The following is a 22282-nucleotide window of genomic DNA, read 5'->3' as shown; positions in this document are numbered from 1 at the left end:
AATTTGAGAACTTGAGTATTCCCTTCCTCCACACACATCACCTTCTCCCTAAACAGTACCCAGTTACTGTGTTAAATAGTATTTATTTCTTCAGAGACAAGATACTAGGGGAAAACACAGTTCTACATCTAAGTGAATTTCAAAATTTCTGTTCTCTAAGGGGTTGCAATATTTTGATAGTGTTCTTTTGTCCTATAATGGATCACAAGTAGTATTTCACAGTGCCTTGGAAGAAAATGTATCTGTGGCTGTTATAATCCATCATTTAGGCAGGTTTGGCTCCAGACTTCAGGTACCATTGGAGTACATAGCAAATATTTGTTAACTAATGCTTTCGAACAAGAACTTTAGCTAAAAGGGCTTGATTAAATGGCTCTTGTGGCATTTTGCTTCATTCTACTTTCGGGCAAAAAGTCTGATTCATAGTTCATAGTTTCTCTGTTGGTCTTTGGTGAATGCTCTTAGAAGCACTGTGGATGACTCTGTGCATTACTTGTTAGAGAAAATACACAGGGTGTGAAGTCTTTTATAGAAATCAAAAGCCAGCCTGTGGCTCTGAACTTGCTTCCAGGTCTTACTGATCTGGTACCAAGTGTTCCAAAGTGAATTGAGGGACATTTGCAGATGTGGACACAAACATGAACATTAGAGCTAGCTTTCAGCATTTAGGGTTTGATTTAGGGTTCTTGCGCAAGCTTATCAACTATTTTCACAAACACCCTTATAATCACTCTCTACTGGACAGTCTTGATCTTCATCTCCAGTTTAGGGAAAACCATGTGCTCTTACCTTGGACAGAGGCTCCTTTCTTTGTTTTCTGTGTGCAGAACTACTTGGCCTTTCTAATGGACTTTTTCTTTCCTCCCTCAGACTCAGCTGCATTGTAATTTAGCTGAGGTTCTGTAGTTGGTTTTTTTTCTCCTCTTAAAATTTTAATAAAAAAAGTTTTTCAGTTTCTTGGCAAGTTGTTCCAAGGGGGCTTGTCTTCTGCCAGGAGCCTTTCTTGGCTTCCATATTGCTCCATTTGGTGCACTCTCTGTACATCTGGATTTAGCACTGATATGTTTCTTCTTGGGACTGTCTGGACAGAGTATGTGTATATATGCTCTCAGGCACAAACATGGTAGAAATCTCTCGGATCTCTGGATGCACAGCAGCCTCAGTGCTGCTGCTGAGCGGTAATTCCACCCAGGTGTCCCAGATGGTTGTAATAAATGTTTGAATCCTGCCCTGAGAAAGTTTTCAAGTGGAGAAAAAATGACAAATCCAGAAAAGTTAGGACATAGGCAACTCTACCTGGAGTGAAATGGTGGGGTATACAGAGATGTTATGTCCTGTTCCTGATTCCGTTACAGTGACTGGGGTTTTCTCTATACTTCAGCAGTCTTTCTGAAATAAGTCTACAGTTTTGAGATGGAAACTTCAGTTTGGTGGGGACTATTATCTCAGAAACAAGGAAAAATGTCCTGTGTTCTGAACTTAATACATGCTAGAAATTAGTTCTATGTTTGTAAGGGGAGTCATTGTTTTACCTTTGGTGTAATGGTAGATTTTCTCCTGGTGACAAAGCCCCCCGGAGGAATTAATTGTGTTCCTTACCCTCTGCAACAGGTTGTTATTTTCTCCGCTGGTCTGTCACAGCTGTTCATAGGCCTACACTGTGGACTGCCTTGTGGTGGGTCAGAAAGGGAATGCGCACCTGGGCTCGAAGCTGGGGAGGGAAAGAAATTTTTTAAACTGGCTCTGGTAGCAGAGATATTCTGACATAAAACTGTACTTTGAGAGGATTGCTTGTCCTTTCTCCCGATAGTAGGAATAGCAGAATTTTGTCCACAATTTGTGCGAATCGGTTTATTTTGAAGGCACAAGTAATACATGTGACTTGTTTGACCATTTGCACAGGGGAAAGCCTACCCTGTAAATCAGTTTGGTTTTGTAGCTGTAAATCAGTTTAGTTTTGCATAGAAAGTATTCCACCACCATAGGGGTGGTGGAATTAATTGTGGCAAACATGAAATAACAGCTGGCCTAGAATGGGGTATGGAAATTAAAAAACTGAAGGGTTTTGAACAGATTTCCCAGTTAGGTGACTCAGTGTCCACAGCGTCTTTTCCTCGCTTTTTTAACTTTGTTCCTGAACGACTCCAGAGTTCTTTCCAGCGTGTGTCATGCACCACATGCTTTATTCACATTCCAGGTATCCCACACTTGTTTTCACAGAGTCAAAAACTAAGGTTTTTTTCCTTCTCTCTTTCTGCCCCCTTCCCCAAATCTTAGTCTATTTATAAATTGCACAACTTGACATGGAAGCACTGTGACCAACGTGCAAGCATAGAGTTTAATTATCAGTTACTCTTTTTGATGTCGGTTTGGCAACCAGACAGACAGAAGTGCATTGCAGATGTCTGGTTCAAGTGTTGTATGGGCGAAGCAGAGGGAACTGAATAAACATTTTCACTGCGTCCTTCTCAATACTTCTTATTCTAACTCTGCCATGAGAGGGAATACACTTTCTACAGGTGGTGGTTGTTGTCGTTGTAGTTTTTTAATGCTGTTTCTGATCATGTGCTTTAAGTGCAACTTTTGTTCAGCTTCTGAAGGAGTTACAGATGATTTAGCCAAATCTTTCCTTAAAGACATGATTCTTACTCAAGAGAACTTAGTACTTGCTAAGTGGCCGTTTTACCAGCATTCAAAAAGTCTTCCAAAGTGAAAGGCACAAAATTTCACTTTATACTGTAACAACACACAGAACAAAATGCTTGGCTGCTGCTTCTGATAAGAGCAGTACACATTTGTTATCAAAACCATTTGCCCCTTGTTTTGGATGAGAACTGCTGTCCTCATTGTGTATGTGTATATGAAGGGACATTTCTCTACATTAGAATACAGCTAATGTGGAAATAAAGCTCATGCAATGCAGAGGGCATACTTTTTTGGGGGCACTCTGCAGTGGGCCACCCATGAGCGTACTTCGGAAAGGATTAGTCCTTAGCTCTGTCTGGATAGACAGATGTGAACCGGATGTGAGTTAGCTACTGAGGTAGGGCAAAACTCCTGTCTCAACTCTCCTCTTTTTCCATGCCAGCAGAAATCATGAGTAATTCCTTGAGTATAATAAAGTAAGACTGGTTTTATCCCAATGTAAATGAGAGAAGATGCCAAGTTCTTGGTGTAAATATACAAAAACTTGTAAAAATTCCTTTTCTTGACGTACATCTTACTCTACCCTTGAATAACACTTTTTTTTTTTTCTCTTCATTCACTGCAATCATTCCATTTTTTTTTCCTTTTAGTGTGAAAATATAGAGGGGCTAGTATGTCCACATTTGAGAAAACTTATCATCCTGCATTCAAAGTGAAATAACATTGCAGTTTGCTGATGTGAAACTATTGACTTCAGTAGGGGTGGAACGCTTACAAACCTTATAAAACTATGCCAGTGTGCCTTTTTAGAGGGGTGCTAGAAAGAAACCCACCCCTAGGTATTCTTAAGGTCTGAGCCAAGAATTGCTGAATCCAGCTGTGGCTACAGTGGATTTTGTCACAGGTGGTCACAGGTGTTTGCAGGGGCTTGACTCCTATTCAGAGCAATGGGAGAACAGTTCTTGGGATGTGGTAAAAAAGGAAGGAACATGTCTATGTCCTGTGTTTTTCTAGCTTGATAAACTCAGATTTAAATTTATCATCATGCTTCCAAGCACTGTCATTGCTTCCCCTGAGATTATTTCACTTTCTGGCACATTGGTGGACTGAATTTGGGCACAGCAGTCTTAATTATTTTTCTTTTTCAAAACACTTAAGCCACAAAACATTGTGCAGTTTTCTTCTTGGCAACAGCGTTTTTCCATACTGCCAGGACATTGTTGAGCTCTTCTCACTTTCTCTTGGCATGGATGCAAATAGTAACCCTTTGCTTTATAGGTTACAGATCGCATTTATCACTGGAAGGCTTAAAAATTCCAGAGGAAGCCTCATGAGCTTCAACTTCATTGACCCTGGTCAGCTGCTCTTTACTCTAATGCTTCTGGGTTTTGAACACTTTCTGTGCTAATTTGTGGCCCTTTGTCAAAACAATAGTTTAGAACAGCTCACATTGTGGACTATTTTTCATGTCTGCTTTGACCTATTTGGAGTACTGTACTAGCTATGCATGCTGCCCAACTCTACAAATAAGGAGTAAGAAGACAGATAATCAGAATAATTCCCCTCTCTTCCTTCTTGTTCCATGTTGTTAGGATGTGTTCAGTGATGTTTGCCTTAACGTCAAATGCAAGGTGTGTCACTTCCCAATCAGGAGGAAACCTGAGAGCAAACGGAGTCTCCCTCTTGTCCTGTGCTGCTCCAAGGCCATTGCTGCTGTATGTTGACTCACACAGGAGACTTGAAGAAAAGCTATAGGCCATCTGATTACTTCTGTGTTTTAATCAAGTATTTCCTCCCTCACTTCATATTAAAAAACCAACAGATGTGAAAATAAAGAAAAACTACCTCCTAAACATTACCTCCAAAGTTACCTGACGTGCCAGGTTACGGAGTAGTCCCACAGGATTCAGATTATATTTACAACATAAATATTTACATTTATCATTTTATAAACTATACTATATCATATAGTATCATACTTCCATATATTCTGTGCAGATGTGATAATCCGTTGTCCCAAAGTGCTCAAAAACTGTGCTGTGGTGTGAATGTAGAGTTGCTAAGCTGATATATGTTGTTTAAAGACTGGTTGCTACAAATAGTATTCCCATTCTGACTTTGGCATGTTGTCTTTCTGAAACAAAAGAGAATTACACAGCTAATTAAGTTACTGCCATTCGACTCACTCTGTCATGATTCCACTTCTGTTGTTTGATACTTCACACAGTGTGTTTCTTATGATAGCCTTGCAAATGTCAGGTGTAGGGGCTATACTCCTTTCCCAGAAGATTCCTGAAATTTCCCTCGATTTTGTGCTAGTTCTCCAACTTATAGCATCCCCTTATATTGAAGATAATGTTGTCTGTGTACCACCTTAAAGCGCTTTTGTTCTGTTTCCTCTTTTATGATTGCATGTACCCTTTCTAAAGGATATGTGACGTTGGTTAGACATAAGTAAATATAGGCACTGATGTAAGGCAACGCTGAAATAGGCATGACTGCACTGCCCGCTTTCCTATGTGAGAGCCTAGGAATGTGAAGTTAGCTGCAGCTGTGGTGGTGTGAGAACAACAGCAGGAACTGTAGTAATAAAAAAACCCCACTGTTTCTACCCTTATTCCTTTCATCTGAGCTGGAAACGACTGTGGACGCTTGTCGTCTTGTCCCCTGGCTCTCTGCCTTGGTTGCGCTCCTGGCCCTGGAGCAGCCTGGCCCCAAGACCTAGCTTCTGGAGTAGATAATTTCAGTTTTGCTTATACTGCTCAAAGGACTTGAACTCAACTCTACAGACATGGAGGTTTGTCATTAAATTCTGTCAGAAGAGAATGATATCTGTTAGAAGAAATCCTGGGCCTCCAAAAATCTCATTTAACCATCTTCATTAGGAATAATTTAAATCTGGGGTGCTAAGCTTGGGTAAAACTTTCCTAGTGTGAGTGAGTTCAGAATCAATCTCAGATGGGGATTGTGCTTAGACTTCATGAGGAGCAAGTCTTGTGTTTCTTTCGTTAGACATGTTATCTTGAAATTCTTTTTTTGTTCTTTCTGCCACCACAGTGTGAATATATGTCTCACTGATTCAAACACAATGTCATGCCCTGAGTGCTCTCTGTTTAGCTGCTTTCTGTCCAGCATTCCTCTATCTTACTCTCTGGCTTGTGAAATGTTTCTAACTCTGTTGTTTTTATCTAAATTTAGTCTGATTTTAGTGACGGTGAGTTCATGAGCTCTCTGAAGCTCTTGGTGTTTTGCAATATTTGTAATCACTCTAACAGTACTTTGGAATGATCAGTGAGTTTCATCTATGTTTAGTTTACTTCTTGCAGTGTGATTCATGAAGATGTTGGGCTGAGTACTAGCACATATTTATCAACATCTACAGTGAACTGTTCCTCAGAGTAGAAACTGTTTTTTCAAACCAGCTGTCCAGAGACCATTAATTTATCAAAAATATTTATTGTTTCTGAAAAGCCAGTGCTAAGTGTGCAAGTAAACCTTCCTTCTTTAACAGCAACTCAGGATTACTAGTCTTTTAAGATATCAGAGGATGTTGTCAGTATGTTGCCATAGATGTCATCTCCATGACTCTCACCAACTGAACCCAGGAGGACTAAAGAGGCAAAGAAGATGGCATGTCTAGATACTCTTCTGAGGAGCTGGATCCTTTCCAATGTTTCCTGCTAAATATTTGGTTGAAATGCTGCCACTTTTGATGAAAATAAGGGGTATTTCACTGACTTCAGTTTAAAGATGCAAAAGCCGCAGCCTTCCCTGAGCAGATGTTAAGTATGTATTATAATGATACAGGACTCTCTTTAACTTCTCTTAAAGGAGAACTCCAAACTGCCAAAACCACCCCCTTCATTTGGTGATACTGACTTCAAGGTTTTCATCCACGTCTTTGACAATTAGTATTTTAACTTTCAGGGAGTGTTAAGAAGCTGTAAAACACATTTGAAAATTATACCCTTGACACATGCTTTTTTTCTTTTCCTCTCCTTTTTCAGAAAGTATTTTGGAGAAAAGATAGGACTTTATTTTGCATGGCTGGGTTTATATACAGAATTCCTCATTCCATCTTCAGTAGTCGGGATTATTGTATTTCTTTACGGATGTATAACCATCGAGAGTGACATTCCTAGGTAAGTTTCTCTGTGATTGATAATTTGTTACTTGAAAATTATAAGACTGTGCTTTTTGTTCGTAATCCTTAGTGAGATTAGTTGCTTTTAACACGTCTGAAGAACAGTGATGTATCGTTAACAACCCTGTGAGCATTAGAAATACACCTGTAGATATCTGAATGACACACATTTATTTGGCTGTTCAGTATTGCAGCTCCTGAAACAGAAATGTTCAGTGAGTCTACTGCATTATTGTGAGTTCTTTTTTATGACATCCATTTGCTTTTTACGAATGCACGTATCTCCACACTCACCCAGAAGGACATCATGCAGAACTCACTGAAGTTAATTCAAATACACTGTCCAGTACTCTTGGATTACTTTATTCTTCTTAGTAAAATCAGGCTATTTGCACAAGTAAGATGAACAATAGTTAGCAGATTTGGCATATTTGGTATCCACAGTATCCTCCTTCTTGACAGGTACAAAAAATGTTGAGTTTTGTGCTGTGTGTCCTGAGGGTGTTATACTAAACAAAAACTGCCAAATCGACACAGTGATGTTAATGTCTGCCTCTCAGTGAAGAAAAAGGACACGTCCTCTGTGTTACCTGTGTGTGACTTCTGGTGGAGACAGGATACTGGATTACTAGTACTGCTGGTCACATTGTTGTGGCAGTTCCTGCATTCTCTCAAATGAATTGGCCATTTTTAAAGTGGATCACTGCAGTAGGATGTTATTACTGTTAGGTAAATGATGAATAACAACACATCTGAGTCAGGGTTTTGTTTTCTTAGCTTGATCTGAATGAATCTGGACAGGCTGTGCTTGTCTGTGGGAAAGCTTGTGCGAACATTTAAACTTAAGTGAGATTTATGGCTAAGATGTATCTGCAGCACCCTCTACTGCCTTTTGAAATAGAAGAGAGCATTACTTTAACAGTATGATAGCTGGAAACAGCTGTATGCCTTTCAAATGATATAGTATTAAACATATTGAGACTACAGTTTGAGTAGTTCTTTCTTCATTTGAAGTCATAGACAAAATGCTATTTAATGATGGTCAATATAGGAACAATCAAAATCACAGTATGCCAGCTATCGGTGAAGCAATGTTGCAAGTCTTTCCTTAGCTCGCAATCCTGGCAAGGACACTTGAGCTTTGCACTACTCAGTTCACCTGAGTAAGACTGTGTAGGTATGAAGGTCTTTCACATGCAAACCTTATGTAAAAAAAGTGAAAGCATATTCAGCAGTGTCAAGTAGCGTTTGGCTTGTTAAAGAGATAGTGATAATGATTTTTTAAAGATTTTTAGAAACTGAGTGAATACATAGCAAATAAGACTAAGAATTAAAATAACAACTTAAAGATTATAAATCTGTAAGAAAGTCTCCGATCTCACATTTTCCAGAGGACAGCTGAACAAATGCTGTAAACTGAGGGAAAGGAAATACAACTTAGCATCTGAATATATGAGGCAGAAGTGGAAGCCTTCTAGTTTTTATAAGATTTACTGCTGGGGGGGAGGGGGCTTTTTTCCTATTTTTTTTATTTTGGAAAATTAGGTTTGCACTCTGTACTAGAAAAACAAGGAGCTGTGGAGACCAAGAATAACACATACATATTCAGCATTCAAACTTGAGAACCCTGAAACGTAAAGGTATCTGATTTCCTGAAATCACTGTGCACACAATATCTGAACACCCTGAAAACATATTAGAATGGGTGCCTAAAATAACTGCCCACACTTGAATAACTTAGCCAAAACCTTATAGCAGATGGTGGTACAGATGAGAATTGGTGTTAAAGCCTTATGCTGGGAAAACAACCATTGCTTTTATAAATACCTTAAAAATAAAATGCAGGGTAGAGGTGAATCTCAAAGTAAATGTTGTGAAATATAACATCCTTGCTAAGAATGAGACTCTTGGTTGGTGTAAGTCTTTTAAATTCAGTACACGTATGTCAGTTTATACCAAAACCTAGCATATCTTGCAAATGGTGTTGCAAATTTATTTTGTCTGTGACACAGACCAACCAACACGCCTGGGTGCTGGTTCTGGCTTTTATGCAAACATACATGGCCAGGACCGATACATAAAGTAGCATGGTATTTGACATGGATTTTTGTGCCTCCGTGTTAAAAATGTGTGTTTTGTCAAGGACACAGAATTTCCTTCATGGCCACTTCAGAATTCTTTTTCATGAATTTAAATCTGATCTGTATCAAATCATGTAACTGACTGCAGAGATGGCATATTCCACTTTGACTGTATTTTAATTAATTTCTTTTAGTGTGGTTAACCTCAGTCTTCAGTGATGCAGTCTTGACGAATTCACTAATACAGTGTGGTAATTAGATTGTTTGCTGTATTGCATTGCTCTCCTGTTGGTAAGGTGCCTATAAGTATTTTAATATTCCAGCTCATGGCAACGTGCCTTGAAGAAACACACAACTTCTGTTCTCTGCAAGTGCAAGCCACATATGTTGCAAATAGCTCGTAATAGCTATGATGTGCTGCTTGATATCACTACTGTACATACCCCTTTTCTAAGTCGTAATACTCTTTGTGCACTTGTCATTCACAGTAAAGAAATGTGCGACCAACGCAATGCCTTCACCATGTGCCCCCTGTGTGACAAGTTCTGTGATTACTGGAACCTCAGCTCTGCTTGTGCTACCGCTCGAGCCAGCCACTTATTTGACAACCCCGCCACGGTCTTCTTCTCCATCTTTATGGCTCTCTGGGGTGAGTATTGCTTTGCATGTTAACAGTGTCGTTTGATCTTTGGACTCCTGGCAGAAATGAAAGCTGCGAGGCGCAGTAGTAGAACATAGAGTAGCCTTATATGTAATAAAGTGCTAGTAGATTGAATGTGATACCTGTGGCTTTATGAAGCTGGGAAACCTCAGAAGGCCAGCGAGGGGCTGTCTGTGCCGGCACAGGAGAAAGCAATATTACGAGGCTTTCCGTTGTCAACAGCAAGCTTTGGAATAAATGGAGAGGATTTGGGTAGTTCAGGGAAGAAAAATGTGTCCTTTCTCCATCTACTGCCTTGTTTAATGGCACTTCTAATCTTTGCCATGTTTTTCTTCATTTTTCTTCCTTTTCTATTGACATGGCAAGTCCCTTTAATACCTTCTGCATTTGGGGCCAGAATGTATTTGGGGATTGGTGTGGTGCAGGCTGCTGAAAGGGTTTAATTTAGGCACAGGGTGCACTTCCATGTGGGACAACTTAGTCACATAATTTTATCAAAACTTTATGGGATTCCAAGAACAATGGGACTATTATCATTTTAATTATAATATGTTCTAAAGTATTCCATTTAAACGAGCTTGGTTTTCTTTAATGGCAAATATACCCTGTCTCACTGAGGATATCAAAACACTTCATAAACACTAATGAATGCATTGTAGTACTATTCTTATTGTTTCTGGCCTCACCTCTGCCCTGAAAAGTGTGTGTACTGTGCTTGCATGTATTATTGCTGGTGTTATGCCCTCATTCACTCTAGATCTTGTTTATTGTGAAAGTTAAAAGGTGTTATTGCTACTGTAAGATGATATTTTATTTCCCTATTCATTGTTCACGAAATGAAATTTTCATTCTTAATATGAAATTGAGCAAATACATTACTGTATTATAGCATTATACTATTATATACGTTACATATTGTGTTATACTTTGCGACCCTTTGCAATTTTTACAGCTTGTTTTAGAAATGACTGATTGGCAGCTTGGTGTGGGATATGGATAGCATAGCGTTTTTAAGGAATTTGCAGACAGAACAGATCATGGAAGTAAGAAATTTTTGTTTACCAGTTCCTGGAAACCCTTCAGCAGAAGTTAGAGAACATGTAAGCACTATGACTGAGAGAAATGGCAAAAGATGATGAATTTATAGACTCGCACAATGACTTACTTTCCTACTTCAGATTGCTGCCAATTACAGAGTAGACTGGCAGATAAGGTGTCACAGTTTTGTAATACACTGCCTTGTCCAAGTTTCAGTGTAACTGTTTAGACAGCATGTGTATGAATGACAGTTCATTTACTCTTTCATAGGTAAATAGTATTTTCCTGACAGAGAATCTGTCCTGTAAACTTGCATCCATGCAAACGATCATTTCCTTGGAGCCTCATCCAAAACAATTATATTTTAGTATCAGCAATACAATGTGCAAAACAAAATGTTGATACATGCTTGCACTGTGATAAATTAGTAGAATCTGTAAAGGAACAGAAAGGAACCAAAAGTTCCATATGCATTGCTTTTAAAAAACAGGCATGTAAGAATAAAAAAAATTCTTTCTGAGCTGTAGCCCCCCTCCAAAAAATGTTTCCCACAGATTGGAAAAGTCTGTTCTTGGGACCATGATAACTGAGCTTGTCAGTGCAAGAAAATACAGCCGTCATATACAAAGAACAGCAAAGTGAAACAAAGTACCCTTTACTAACTCTGCCCAGCTTGCCTATTAAGTATTAGATTACATCAAATTTTGCTGCCTTACTACTAGGAAGGAGACTGTGCTGGTTCTATCTAGAGCTCATTCTGCTGAATGACAGATCTCATTCACACACCTAATTGGCTTGCCTCACAGTATCTTGAGTAAATGTTGCCTGAATGCTTTTTCATAAGATATAGCATAGTGATGCGGAAACTCGCATGTCTTATGACTTACAATTGTATAGTTAAAAGAGCAAAGTATGGTAATTTGAGCTGGCTGCATTTCATGATGGTGTTGGGCGCAAGAAGTCTTTCATCCTGCTTGCCTTACCCCATTCTGTAAAAGGCAGATGAGTTACTACGGTTATTATCTTGAAAGGAATCATGCTTTCACTAGATGATCTTGATGCCTCCTAAAGTGTCTTTGTGATTCCAGCAATACTGTTTGCAAATGACCATATTCACAAAATACAAATTAATGCCTGACTAATTGTGCTTAATGTCACTGGTGTTTTGGGATATGGAATTTCAGTAGTCAGATGTGTTTATTAGAAGGACAGATGAATATAATGGGACTGTTTTTCTGCTAGTGTAAGTCAGTGCAAACTTGCTGATTTCAGAACAGCTACTGCATCTAGCCAAATAAGTTCTTACAGAGCTAAATGTGGAACTAACTTTTTGAATAACAGGCAAAAATGGAATGAATAATAGCACCCTATAAAATAACCAAATGTTTTTGTATTTAGGATATCTAAATACCCTTGAGTTTTCAAAACATGCTAAATATAGCTTTTATATGTCCTCTCCTCTGTAAGGAAGGAGCAGAGATAGCAACTTAATTGCTTAATGTCTGGATTTACTTTCAGTGTACTGCCAATCCTGCGTTTAAGTGATATTTATTTCATACTTTATGGGAGGATACCTGTGCAGAAAATACTTGCAGCTAACTGTTGGAACAGATTCTGTCTTGTAAAAGTCAGGTTATTTTAATAGTAGTCTAACTTTTCCCAGTGTTATCTTACAGCTTACACCAAGTGTAGATGCATTCAAAGGAAGCTGGATCTAATTCTCCACTGTAGTGTGTCTTGTGGAGCTATCTACAAGATGTTCAAAGTGATGTAAATACTGCTGTGATCCAACAATATTTTTACAATCCCCTTTTCACCTACTGAAAAGGTGAAGTGAAGCATGAGAAAATTGAAAATAGTGCCTACGGTTGCTTATAGGTATAGCTTTTATTGGTATAGTGGGTGGGTTTAGTTGGTATATACTGGTTTAGGATTGATATAGTAATCTGAAAGTAGGTCTCCACAAGTCAAGAGGAAGAAGTGCTATTTCTAATAAATCCTTAAGTCTATAAATCATGAGCAGCTAGGCAAAGGGCTAGCTAGAGGAAACAGCAATTACGAGAGGAAGGTCAGGAGACTGTAAATATGAGACAACAGTACAACATCTGTTCCTTCATATTAATGAAAAAGGAAAAGCAGGAGACTGAACTTCTGGCTAGTCCTTCAGAACAAAATCACTGTGTCTATGCAGGACAAAAACATTGAACTATACTACTATAATGTATTTCAAAAGAACATTATTTTCTACATATTACTGAGGGTCTTAGTTTACATGTAGGTATCAGTGATTTATTTCAGTAGCAGGCTACACCTACCTTCTTCACATGTTTCTGACTGATTAGAAACACTGAAACAGCAAAATCTGTTTGGCCAGTTAGAGTGTTACGTGTTAATATTTAGAGCTACATTTTGTTTCATTAGATGTCTTGTACTCATGAATTCTAGAATGACTCATGGTAAATTAAGAGAGATGATGTTCTTGGGGTGGATATCAGCAGATATGGGTTCAGTTCCAGTCTCTGACAAGAATTTACCAGTGCCTTTGGGCAATCCATGTTGTATCTTTCTGTATTTTATTTGTAAAAAGACAGTAATTATTGTTTCCATGCTTTGCTTGTGTTTTCTTTAAAATTGGGCCTGAGGGTCTTTCGTAGTGCTTATTTATAAAGGGCCTAGCATAATGGGATTCAAATATCAGTTGGGGCTTATAAGTAACCCAAACATTCACCATAGTGCATTGGATTTATAATGTTTAAATTGTTATTTTTTTTAAAGCTACTATGTTCCTTGAACAATGGAAGCGTTTGCAGATGAGATTGAGTTACTTCTGGGATCTAACTGGACTGGAGGAAGAAGAAGTAAGTTTCCTCTCCCTGTGCTAATTTACTGGACAAATTATTTTATACCTGAAGATATGCCTTGATATTTAGATTTCTCATGAGTGCTCTCCAGCCCAATGCAGTTCATAGCTATGTTTTTCTAAAGGACTGTAACTGATACAGTTTTGAGTACCAATGTATCATGACAGAAATCATCACTTATATCTTACAGGTCAGCATTTAATAATCCTTTTCAACATTAATTGTAAGATAACAGCAGATCATTTTTTTGCTGAGAATGCCCTTATGCCATTGTACAGAGTGCAGTAACAGAATGATACAGAATAAAAACCTTGTCATATGGATGTTACTTCATTATGTATAACAAAAAGTCTCTGTGACGCTGACCGTAACATGTCAGGGTAGCATAAATAATATTTGCATGCAGCTCTGTGCTGCATCTATGATGCCTTAGGTACATCCTGAGCTCTAGGTACTCACCCACTCAGCTGTTGCAAACAACATATGGGGTTCGTTTCTTGAGAACAATTTTTAAGTGTTTTGCAATTGCCCATGCAGCTCCTAGCTATACCCAAATTGACGGAAAAGTGAGACATACTTGTTTATTAGTATTTACAATGTCCCTAAGTTTGTTTTCAGTTGTGTTCTAAGGCATTGTTTCACATATCATGGCCTATGGTCTGTTTAAATTACTGAGACTCTCACCAGACGATTAATTTCTAACTCTGGCTAAAAAGAGTGCAGCTAGATTACTAGCTGTAAATATCATACCAAGAACAGGTAGACTTTGGACCTTCCATTACATATCTATTAGCAATAGATGCTGATGTGGTTCTAGTACAGGGTTGTATTCAGTAATTAATTCAGAACTGCAGCAATTAGATTCTCTTTTATTGTTAATGGTGAGCTGAGTACCTGTATGGAGCAATTCAGTGTGCCTTGCTCTCTTCATTGACATAATAAAATGTGGTCAGGTTCCTGGAATGTGAGTTTTAGGCCTACCTTGGTTTGATGGGAGGATTTAAATCCGTTTCTTCATGTTCCAGCACAGTTCTTTAAACAACAGACCGCATGCAAGCCTCCAGCCCTGCTACTCAAGCTCAGCTCAAACACAATGTAGAGTGCAAATAACGTAGAAGAAAAGTAAGCTGACATCATGAACTTCATGATGTAGCATCGTGACAATATTGTTCCACTTTTGTCTATTCCTCAGATAAGAATCATTGGATAAAATGCAAAAATAACCCTGAGAACAGACAGCAGACTCCAGTATTCCTCTTCTTCCATCACTATCCCAAAATGCAGCCTTTAGCAATGTCTTTAGTGTAAGGGAGACCTCCCAAGTATTCCTTCGCTGATGACTTGACTACAACCTCCCCTATTTTGCCTCTGGTTTCTCAGCTTTTTCACTACTCTCTATCCACTTATGACGTGGGTGATGCTCACAGTATAACCCAGTACTCACAGTTTGTAAGTTGTGATGCAGACCAAGTGCATCAGCAGATCAGAAATTACTGCTTGTCCTATGTGGAATGTCATACTGCTCCCTGGGACAACAGCAATTTTGTACTAATTTCAGTACAAACTGAGAGGCTGGAGAGCAAACTCTTGGCTCTGCAGCATACTTCATGAACCCACCAGATTTTACTGAATTTCAAGTTCATCACTTGCAGTACAAAATCCTAAGGTTTCGCTTAGTATTTGCAAAATGCTGTGAAAGAATCTAGGTTTGTGAGGTCCTGTGATGAAGAGCTCTGAAGTGGTAAAAGTTTGTGGACAGGAACTGTGGGATCAGCAAGAATCCTTTGTTTATGACAAGTGAAGAAGTGCCAGACACATCGCAGCACAAGTTGAAGAATTAGGAACGTAGAATCATAAAAATAAGGCTGGAATGGACCTTGAGGGGCCATCCCTTGTGCATGGTAGGATCAAGTCTACTTAAATCATTATGAAAAGATGTTTGTCTAATTTGTTCTTAAATAAATCCAGCAGTGGAGATTTCACTTCCTCCCTAGGCAATCTATTCTACTGCTTATTTATCCGTACTGCTAATAAGCTTTTCCTAGTGTCTAACTGAAATCTCCTTGCTAAATGTTCATTTTTTTCTTGTTTTTTCTTTCAAAGATAAAGAGATTACTTCTGTCCTCTTTTCAGCAAAATTCAACATAATGTCATATCTCTCTGTCACCCCCCCCTTTTTTTTTTTTTTTTAAAAAAAGATGAACTAGCCTCTGCTCTTTCAGTCTTTGTTCTTAAATCATTTTCTAGATGTCTGTTTATTCTTGTTCCCTTCTGGACATTTTCTAGTTGATCCAGCTGTTTCTTGAAGAATAATGCTCAAAATGGACATGTCTCTTGACCTGACATCTTAAGCAAAAAGCCATGCACTGTATCATCTTCTGTCAGCTCTTGATACTTCAGCAAAAATTCAAAAGTTAGATCAGGTTTTGTTCACCTTTTATCCATTAGATTCATAAAGATGAAGATAAATTTGTCTGTAAGACAGATTTTGGTACCATGTTTCAGTGGTGGTGAAGTCTTTACGAGTGTTGGAAAACGGAAAATTGCATCTGATCAGGTTAGGCCAGAAGGAACCAGAAGTGGAATGCACAGGATCACTTAACACAGCAAGAAGGAAAGGGACAAGGAAGAAGTTTAGAAGGTTTAACAGTTTTAAGACTAGATGGGGTTAAGTTGTTTATTATTATCAATTTCTTTAGAACCAAAACAGGGAGGAAAACAACCATAAAAATTGAAGAGCTGAGAAGTACATTGTGAATATTATATTGAAATAAATGCTTTCAGTGTAATTTTTGTGGACTCTTGACTATAAAATTTTCAGTAAAATTACTTTCTTTAAACACACTGGGCCAAATCTTTTGCTTCTAAAGAGTCACACGAGAGATTAATTTAGTCCATTTATTTGTAAATATCTTGGCAACGGCAGTCTGAGAAAGCAGACTCCCTAAGGCTTGCATGCATATTTGCAGCTGGCAGCCGTACAGGCTTAGAGGATTTGTGTTTGTACATCTGAAATCCACAAAAATAATAGGTAGCAATGGGTACTAACTGTAAAATAGATAATTGTGTTGAAAAGCAATTGAGCAACTGATAACTAAAGGGGAGGGGGAAAGAAAAGAAACAAACCCAGACCAGAACCATGAAAAACTTGGAAACAACGTGAATAAGCACTCAACATGTCATGCCACAGATAGGCGTTAGTGTAACCCAATCAAACAGGTTGTGCATTTGTTTGTTTTTCAGGTTGTATGATAAGGGATATAGTGATCAATAAAGCAGGGGTAGAAGTGGCAGAATCCACACTCTCTTCTAATTGTGAAGGAACTGGTGAAGAAATACCGAGGGACTGTAATTAATGATGTGGGGAGTAGAAACTATTGGCTTCCCATTAATCTTCAGAAATTGTATTTCTAGGACCTGGGATGTTCCTGCTTTAGGTTTTTTGGGTGGAAGGGGTTTTAACTCATTTTACCAACAATCCTTTGTAAACTGAAATAGAAATGCAATTATAAAAGAAGAAATCTTAGAATTTGGAGCAGAACTCAAAAGAATAAATGGACAGAAAGTCCACACTAACTGAAATTCCAACAAGTGGAGGTCTTGTTATTGTTCAAATAGTCATGCTGTTATACTGTTTCAGTACGACAGGGAGGAACTTAGATGTCTGTCTTCATTAGAAACATGTTTGGTAAGTTACAAATTTAAGTTAAAATCCTGTGCTGCGTAAAATGTTTGCAAACTTTTTTTGCAAACTCTAATTCCCAAAGTCTCATTCCCCCTTTTGCTATTTGATGACTTTAAAAAAAAATATTATTGAACACTTAAGGGAAGACTTGAAGATACCCTGGGGAGTATCACTGAATTAAGATAAAGTAATAAGGAAGGTAGATTGGGCAAGACAGAATTAAATAGCAAGCAAACTTGGTGACATTAAATGTGTTTACAGATACATCCCATTCTTTCCTAACTCCATCATGGTTTAAATCAATCTATCTTCTCTACTACATTTTCAAAATTTGTTGTAATCTGATTAATTTGATGTTTTCACTTTGTCTTCCCCCTTGCAAATTATAGGAGCAGACTCCTTTTCCTGAAGTTCTAATAGTATCTACTAAAACAGGCAGTATAAGATGTTTTCTGTTTGCCTAAAAAAATGGAGGAGTGAAAAGCAGACTCTAATAAAATGACTGTGTATTCACAGCTTAGTCCTCTTGGGAAAAAATGGTCACTAATAGTAAAAGGGGAATGTGTAGCTACAATATTTTGTGTTGTCTCAAATCTCTCATCCTCACTACATCCTCAGGTTTCTTGTGCGAATGAGATGCACTGTCTCACATTTTTCCCATGCCTACCCTGATTTTCCTGTTGGGCCCATGTTTCCAAATATTTTTGATCTCTCTGTGGGTTTTTTTTACTACCTTTCCTTGGGTTTCATCACTCCTTCCAGTGAATCTTCTGTCACCCTCATTAAACTCCTGTTAACACTAATTATTTAATGATCCTAGGATAGCCCTGATCTTCTGAACAAGTCCTTTCAACATTAGATTTAAGTGCTATGTTTAGGGGGATGGGGGTTTTATTAGGACAGTTGGAGAAGGAATGTTGAAAAACGGATGTTATCCCTCAGGCCTTAGGGGAAACTATTTAGTACCAGCTGTTGCTCTGTTAAAAAATTACACATGAAGGCACACTTTAAACATGTTTTAATTTGTAAACTATAAGAACCAAAGCAGGTGATAAATCCTTTGCTTGCCAGAGGTTGGTAAAGATATATGATTACATTTTTTTCATTCCAAGACTGTTGATCCAGAGATGTCCCACAATATGCTGGGGCTTTAGTTAATTTTCCTCTTCCATTTGTCTTCTACCAGACATATCAACACACTTTCATTTCCTTTCTTTTATTCCTTTTCCATTATAATGACCTCCTCTGTCTTTTCCAGGACTGAATTGTCTACAAGCCTCTAAGCTGTTTGATTCCCTATAGGTAGTCTTGATTCCTCAGGATGTTGTGATGGGCCGCGCAAAGCCTGGGTCACCGGGGTGGCATGAGTTCTTTCCTCCTGCAGTCCCCTGAGTTCAGAGAGGAGACTCACATCTTCACGTTCTCTGGTGTAAGTGCAGAGGTGGGCAGTTGCTTGGAGAGCTATGGACAAGGAGCTGGAATGGGCTCTTCCAGCCTGTGCAGTACAGGTCTCTACTCCGGTTGTTGCTGCCCAGGGCACGGTCATGGCACAGATGATGGAAAATAGGAGCTACTGGTAGAGGAAAGGAGCAGCAGGGAGGAAAATCCTGCTTTCCAATAGTTCTCTGCCTTGACCTCACACCCCGTATCTTTATCCAGCACTGCCCCTCTAGGAACTGGGACCATCACTAGGCCTTTCCTTCTTCCTCTCCTCCTTCCCAGTGACCCAGGAGATCCAGGTGGGTAAGCAAGGTTTGCCAGCAATGTGCTTCTTGCAGAACAGGCAAGATATGGAGTGAGTGTAGGGGATCTTGTAGTGCAAGGGAGTGTATGTTCCGAGGGAGACGGGTATGAGGAGGTGGAGAGGGACCTTCTCCTCTCCCAGAGTCTCACAAACCCTGTCTGCCTTTTTCAGGTCCCTCAAAGTCACATCACTCCCTCTCTCAGCTCTCTCATACAAAGGTCTCTCAGACACTATTGTTTTTTCTCAGCCCCATTTTTCCTCCCCTCTGTCCTCCTCTGGTGCACCTAACAAAATCAGTTTTCCTGTGCACTGAAGATGTCTTGGGCTGATTCAGTATTAGGTAAAGCAGATATGCTGACAGCCTCCAAGATTAACCTGCTCTTGGTGTTAATAAGGAGATCAGAATCTGGTCCTAGTTCACGCAGTTGTTCCAGACACCTCGGCACCACATCATTATGTATTCCCTTGTGTGGGGAAAGAACTTTCTTTTTAATGAGATTTTTTCTTTTAAATTTAAAATGCATTTTGCATTTACTCCTGTGTATGAATGGAGACTGCCATTTTTTTAAACCCCAACTGCATATGTAAATAATGCGGAAATGTGTTAAGAAACTCTTATTTTAATGAACTATAATAAAGGGACCTAAATGTCATTTATTCTTCCATAAAGTATTTTGTTTGTCATTGTTATTTATTCTGTGATTTTTCCCATGAAGTGTCATTGATACAGGAAGATTAATCAAGATTAAATTAAGATGAGAAGTAGCTCTTCTGTCAATCTGCATGAAGTACTAAATGCAGCAGAAGTTATTTCTAAAAGTACTTTTCAACTTGGGAAAGGCTTTTAAAATTTAAGAACAAGACTTCATGATATTGTTTAATGACAGCCAAAATTGCCAATTGTTTAAAATTAATACAGAGTTTCAGAACTCTCATTTCAGCAGAATTGTTTCCTATTCTTTATTTTTGCTTTATGCTTCTTTTTTTGTTTGATTTCCTTCATTTTCACGTGCATATGGACACTTATGAGTAGTTCAATGTTGTTGCAAACTCATGCCTATAAAAACTCTCCCACATTATACTTATATCAAATATGTGATTATGTGGTGTGAGACAAGGTTTTATTGGTACAAGTTTCTAATGGCATTGCTTTATTCATTACTTTCCAAGAGCACATAAGTGCGTGGTTTTCTTCTAGATTCATCCACACATCTCTGGGTCGGAGCTATAGAAATAATTCTAACCCTTGGAAAACATAAGCACTTTTTTGATTCTGGATCTTGACTTCAAATCAGTAAAACACCACCGACTCTTTAGATCTCATTTTCCAGCTTCCAGCCTACTCTGCTACTTCTACTGCAAGACTAAATTTCTTCTAGGCAGTGTAGAAAGTTTTTGCCATTTTTATGTGTAGGTTTGTGTGAAAAGCTTCTGATCTGTGGCTTGCCCAGTAATAGTTCATTACAGAATAACGAAATTCTCACCATCTCTGAATGTATACCTATCACAGCATTTTCAAATATGAGTGCATTAAGGCAGACATCTTGAACTGATATTTTTAAAGGAGTCTGGAAGTTAGACATCCAGATACTGTTGGCTCTTCCATAGAAGGTGGATGACCAGCCTCCTTAGACCTAACAGAGCAAATGCATCCAAAATGTAAATTCAGGCACCTAAAGTATGTGGCACAGTTTCCAGATGAAAATCAAAACTCCTCTCACTTTAATGGGGGATGTGATTCTCTCTTTTCTGAAATTTATTTTTTTTGCTGATGTGATTATCTGTGGATTTATTCACCTTAGTTTATAAAATTAAGACACTAGGTTTTGTTTTTCTTTCTTTTTCTTTTTTTTTTTTTTTTTTTTGTAATGTATTTGGCCATGTTATTCTCTGAAATCTTCGTTTGGAAGATCTGGACTCACAGGGTGCATGAAATGCCTCAACAGTTTACTGATACCACTAGGTAGAGATTCCCTCCTTACTTGCATGCTACTAATTGTAGTGTCCCATCCGTCACCTGAACCTACTGATTAAACCTGTGAAGAAGTAATTCCAGAAATAAAGTGGACAGTGTTTGTGGTGGAGGGGACCAATTAATTGGTTAAGTTTTCACATAGCATAATTAGGACATTGGGCAGGGGAAGAGAAGAATGTGTGGGTTAGGAAGACCCTTTTAGCAATGGTGAGCCATTAAATCAGCTCATCTGTAGCGTGCAGCTTCATTTATAGATTGCAGCTGCATAGCAGCTTAAGCCAGTCTAACTGCACACTACTGTGGTGCTACTATCCCAGCCATGCAATCTTGTTCTTCCTCTTACGTGCATGCTGGCAATCGTACAACCGAGTGGTGAACAGTTCAGACAGCTGATACAGCTGAATGGCAGCCAGGGGTGTGAGGGGAAGGGTTTTATCCTGGTCATACCATGCAGCTGCATGTGCACTGGTGTCAGTGTGAGGACAGAAATGGAAATGCGTGGCTAGTGCAAGGTGGAATTGAGTCTGAGAGCATGGGAGACCAGGCTTAGATTGGATTATGCTGCTGTGAAACTCAAGCCTCAAGTATGAAAGCTTTTGACTACAAATTCAGCATTCGTGTTTGCTTCAAAGAAGTTGTTTTCATTAACATTCCTGGCTGTAAATCCAGTCATTGGGACATTTGTGGGAAACAATTAAAAAAGGCAATGGTATGGCTGAAACAAATTAATAAAGACTGAACAAATATTTATGGTCAAAGAGATTTTTATTTCAGATTAGCTAAAGTATCTGTATTTCTCTACGTTAGTGAGGAGCCAATGCTCTAACTTGGAACATGGTTCGACTTGAAAACTTCAGAAAGGTTTGGAAAGACAGCGGTTGGTCAAAATGTACACCTTCTGGAACCAGATAATTCTGGATATTATAAAGCTTTTGTTAGCTTGCCTCTGATATATGTGCTTTAAGATGTTTTGGGAAGTGTACCTTGGAATGTTATGTAAAGTCCCATAGTTTTTACCTACTAAGCCAGGTTGCCTGTAAGCCACGGGTTCCAGGTGCACAGAGGCTGAAAGGAAGAAAACTCCAGGGAAATGAAAATTCCAAAAATATTAAAAATAGCCAGTGCTGAGAAAATACGATTTCATAAACAAAAATCCGATCTGATATTACCTGGGAGAGAGTTTCCTGGGCTATTTATGAGGCATCCTTATTAAAATGGGAGAGACTGATAGAGACTTTTGAGATCTGGCATGCTAGAAACATTCTTACCTTACATTCATTTATCTATCTCAGGTAAGGGAAAGACAGGGAAATTAATTACATTTGCAGTAGTTCTATCCATGGAATTGACAGAAGTACTGTAAGTTTGATTTAGCATTCAACTTTGACAGCTACTTGGCCATGCAATCATAGATCTAAAATCTGTGACCTCTGACGAGCTGTAATAG

General features: G+C 38.6%; 1 protein-coding gene across 4 annotated transcripts in view; it reads left to right on the top strand.

Annotated features, from left to right (window-relative positions):
• ANO2 (anoctamin 2) overlaps positions 1-22282 on the top strand; it is a 203910-nt gene that overhangs the window by 74741 nt on the left and 106887 nt on the right. For 3 of the 4 annotated variants that reach the window (XM_030040822.2, XM_030040820.2, XM_030040819.2), the window contains exons 11-13: positions 6654-6788; positions 9360-9520; positions 13346-13428. In XM_030040822.2, the coding sequence (XP_029896682.1) occupies positions 6654-6788; positions 9360-9520; positions 13346-13428 (379 nt within the window). The remainder of the gene's footprint in view (positions 1-6653; positions 6789-9359; positions 9521-13345; positions 13429-22282) is intronic. The other variant, XM_030040823.2, reaches the window with a different exon arrangement.

Source organism: Aquila chrysaetos, chromosome 17 (assembly GCF_900496995.4).
Source record: "Aquila chrysaetos chrysaetos chromosome 17, bAquChr1.4, whole genome shotgun sequence".
Taxonomy (NCBI): domain Eukaryota; kingdom Metazoa; phylum Chordata; class Aves; order Accipitriformes; family Accipitridae; genus Aquila; species Aquila chrysaetos.
This window is presented reverse-complemented; position numbering and strand designations above follow the sequence as displayed.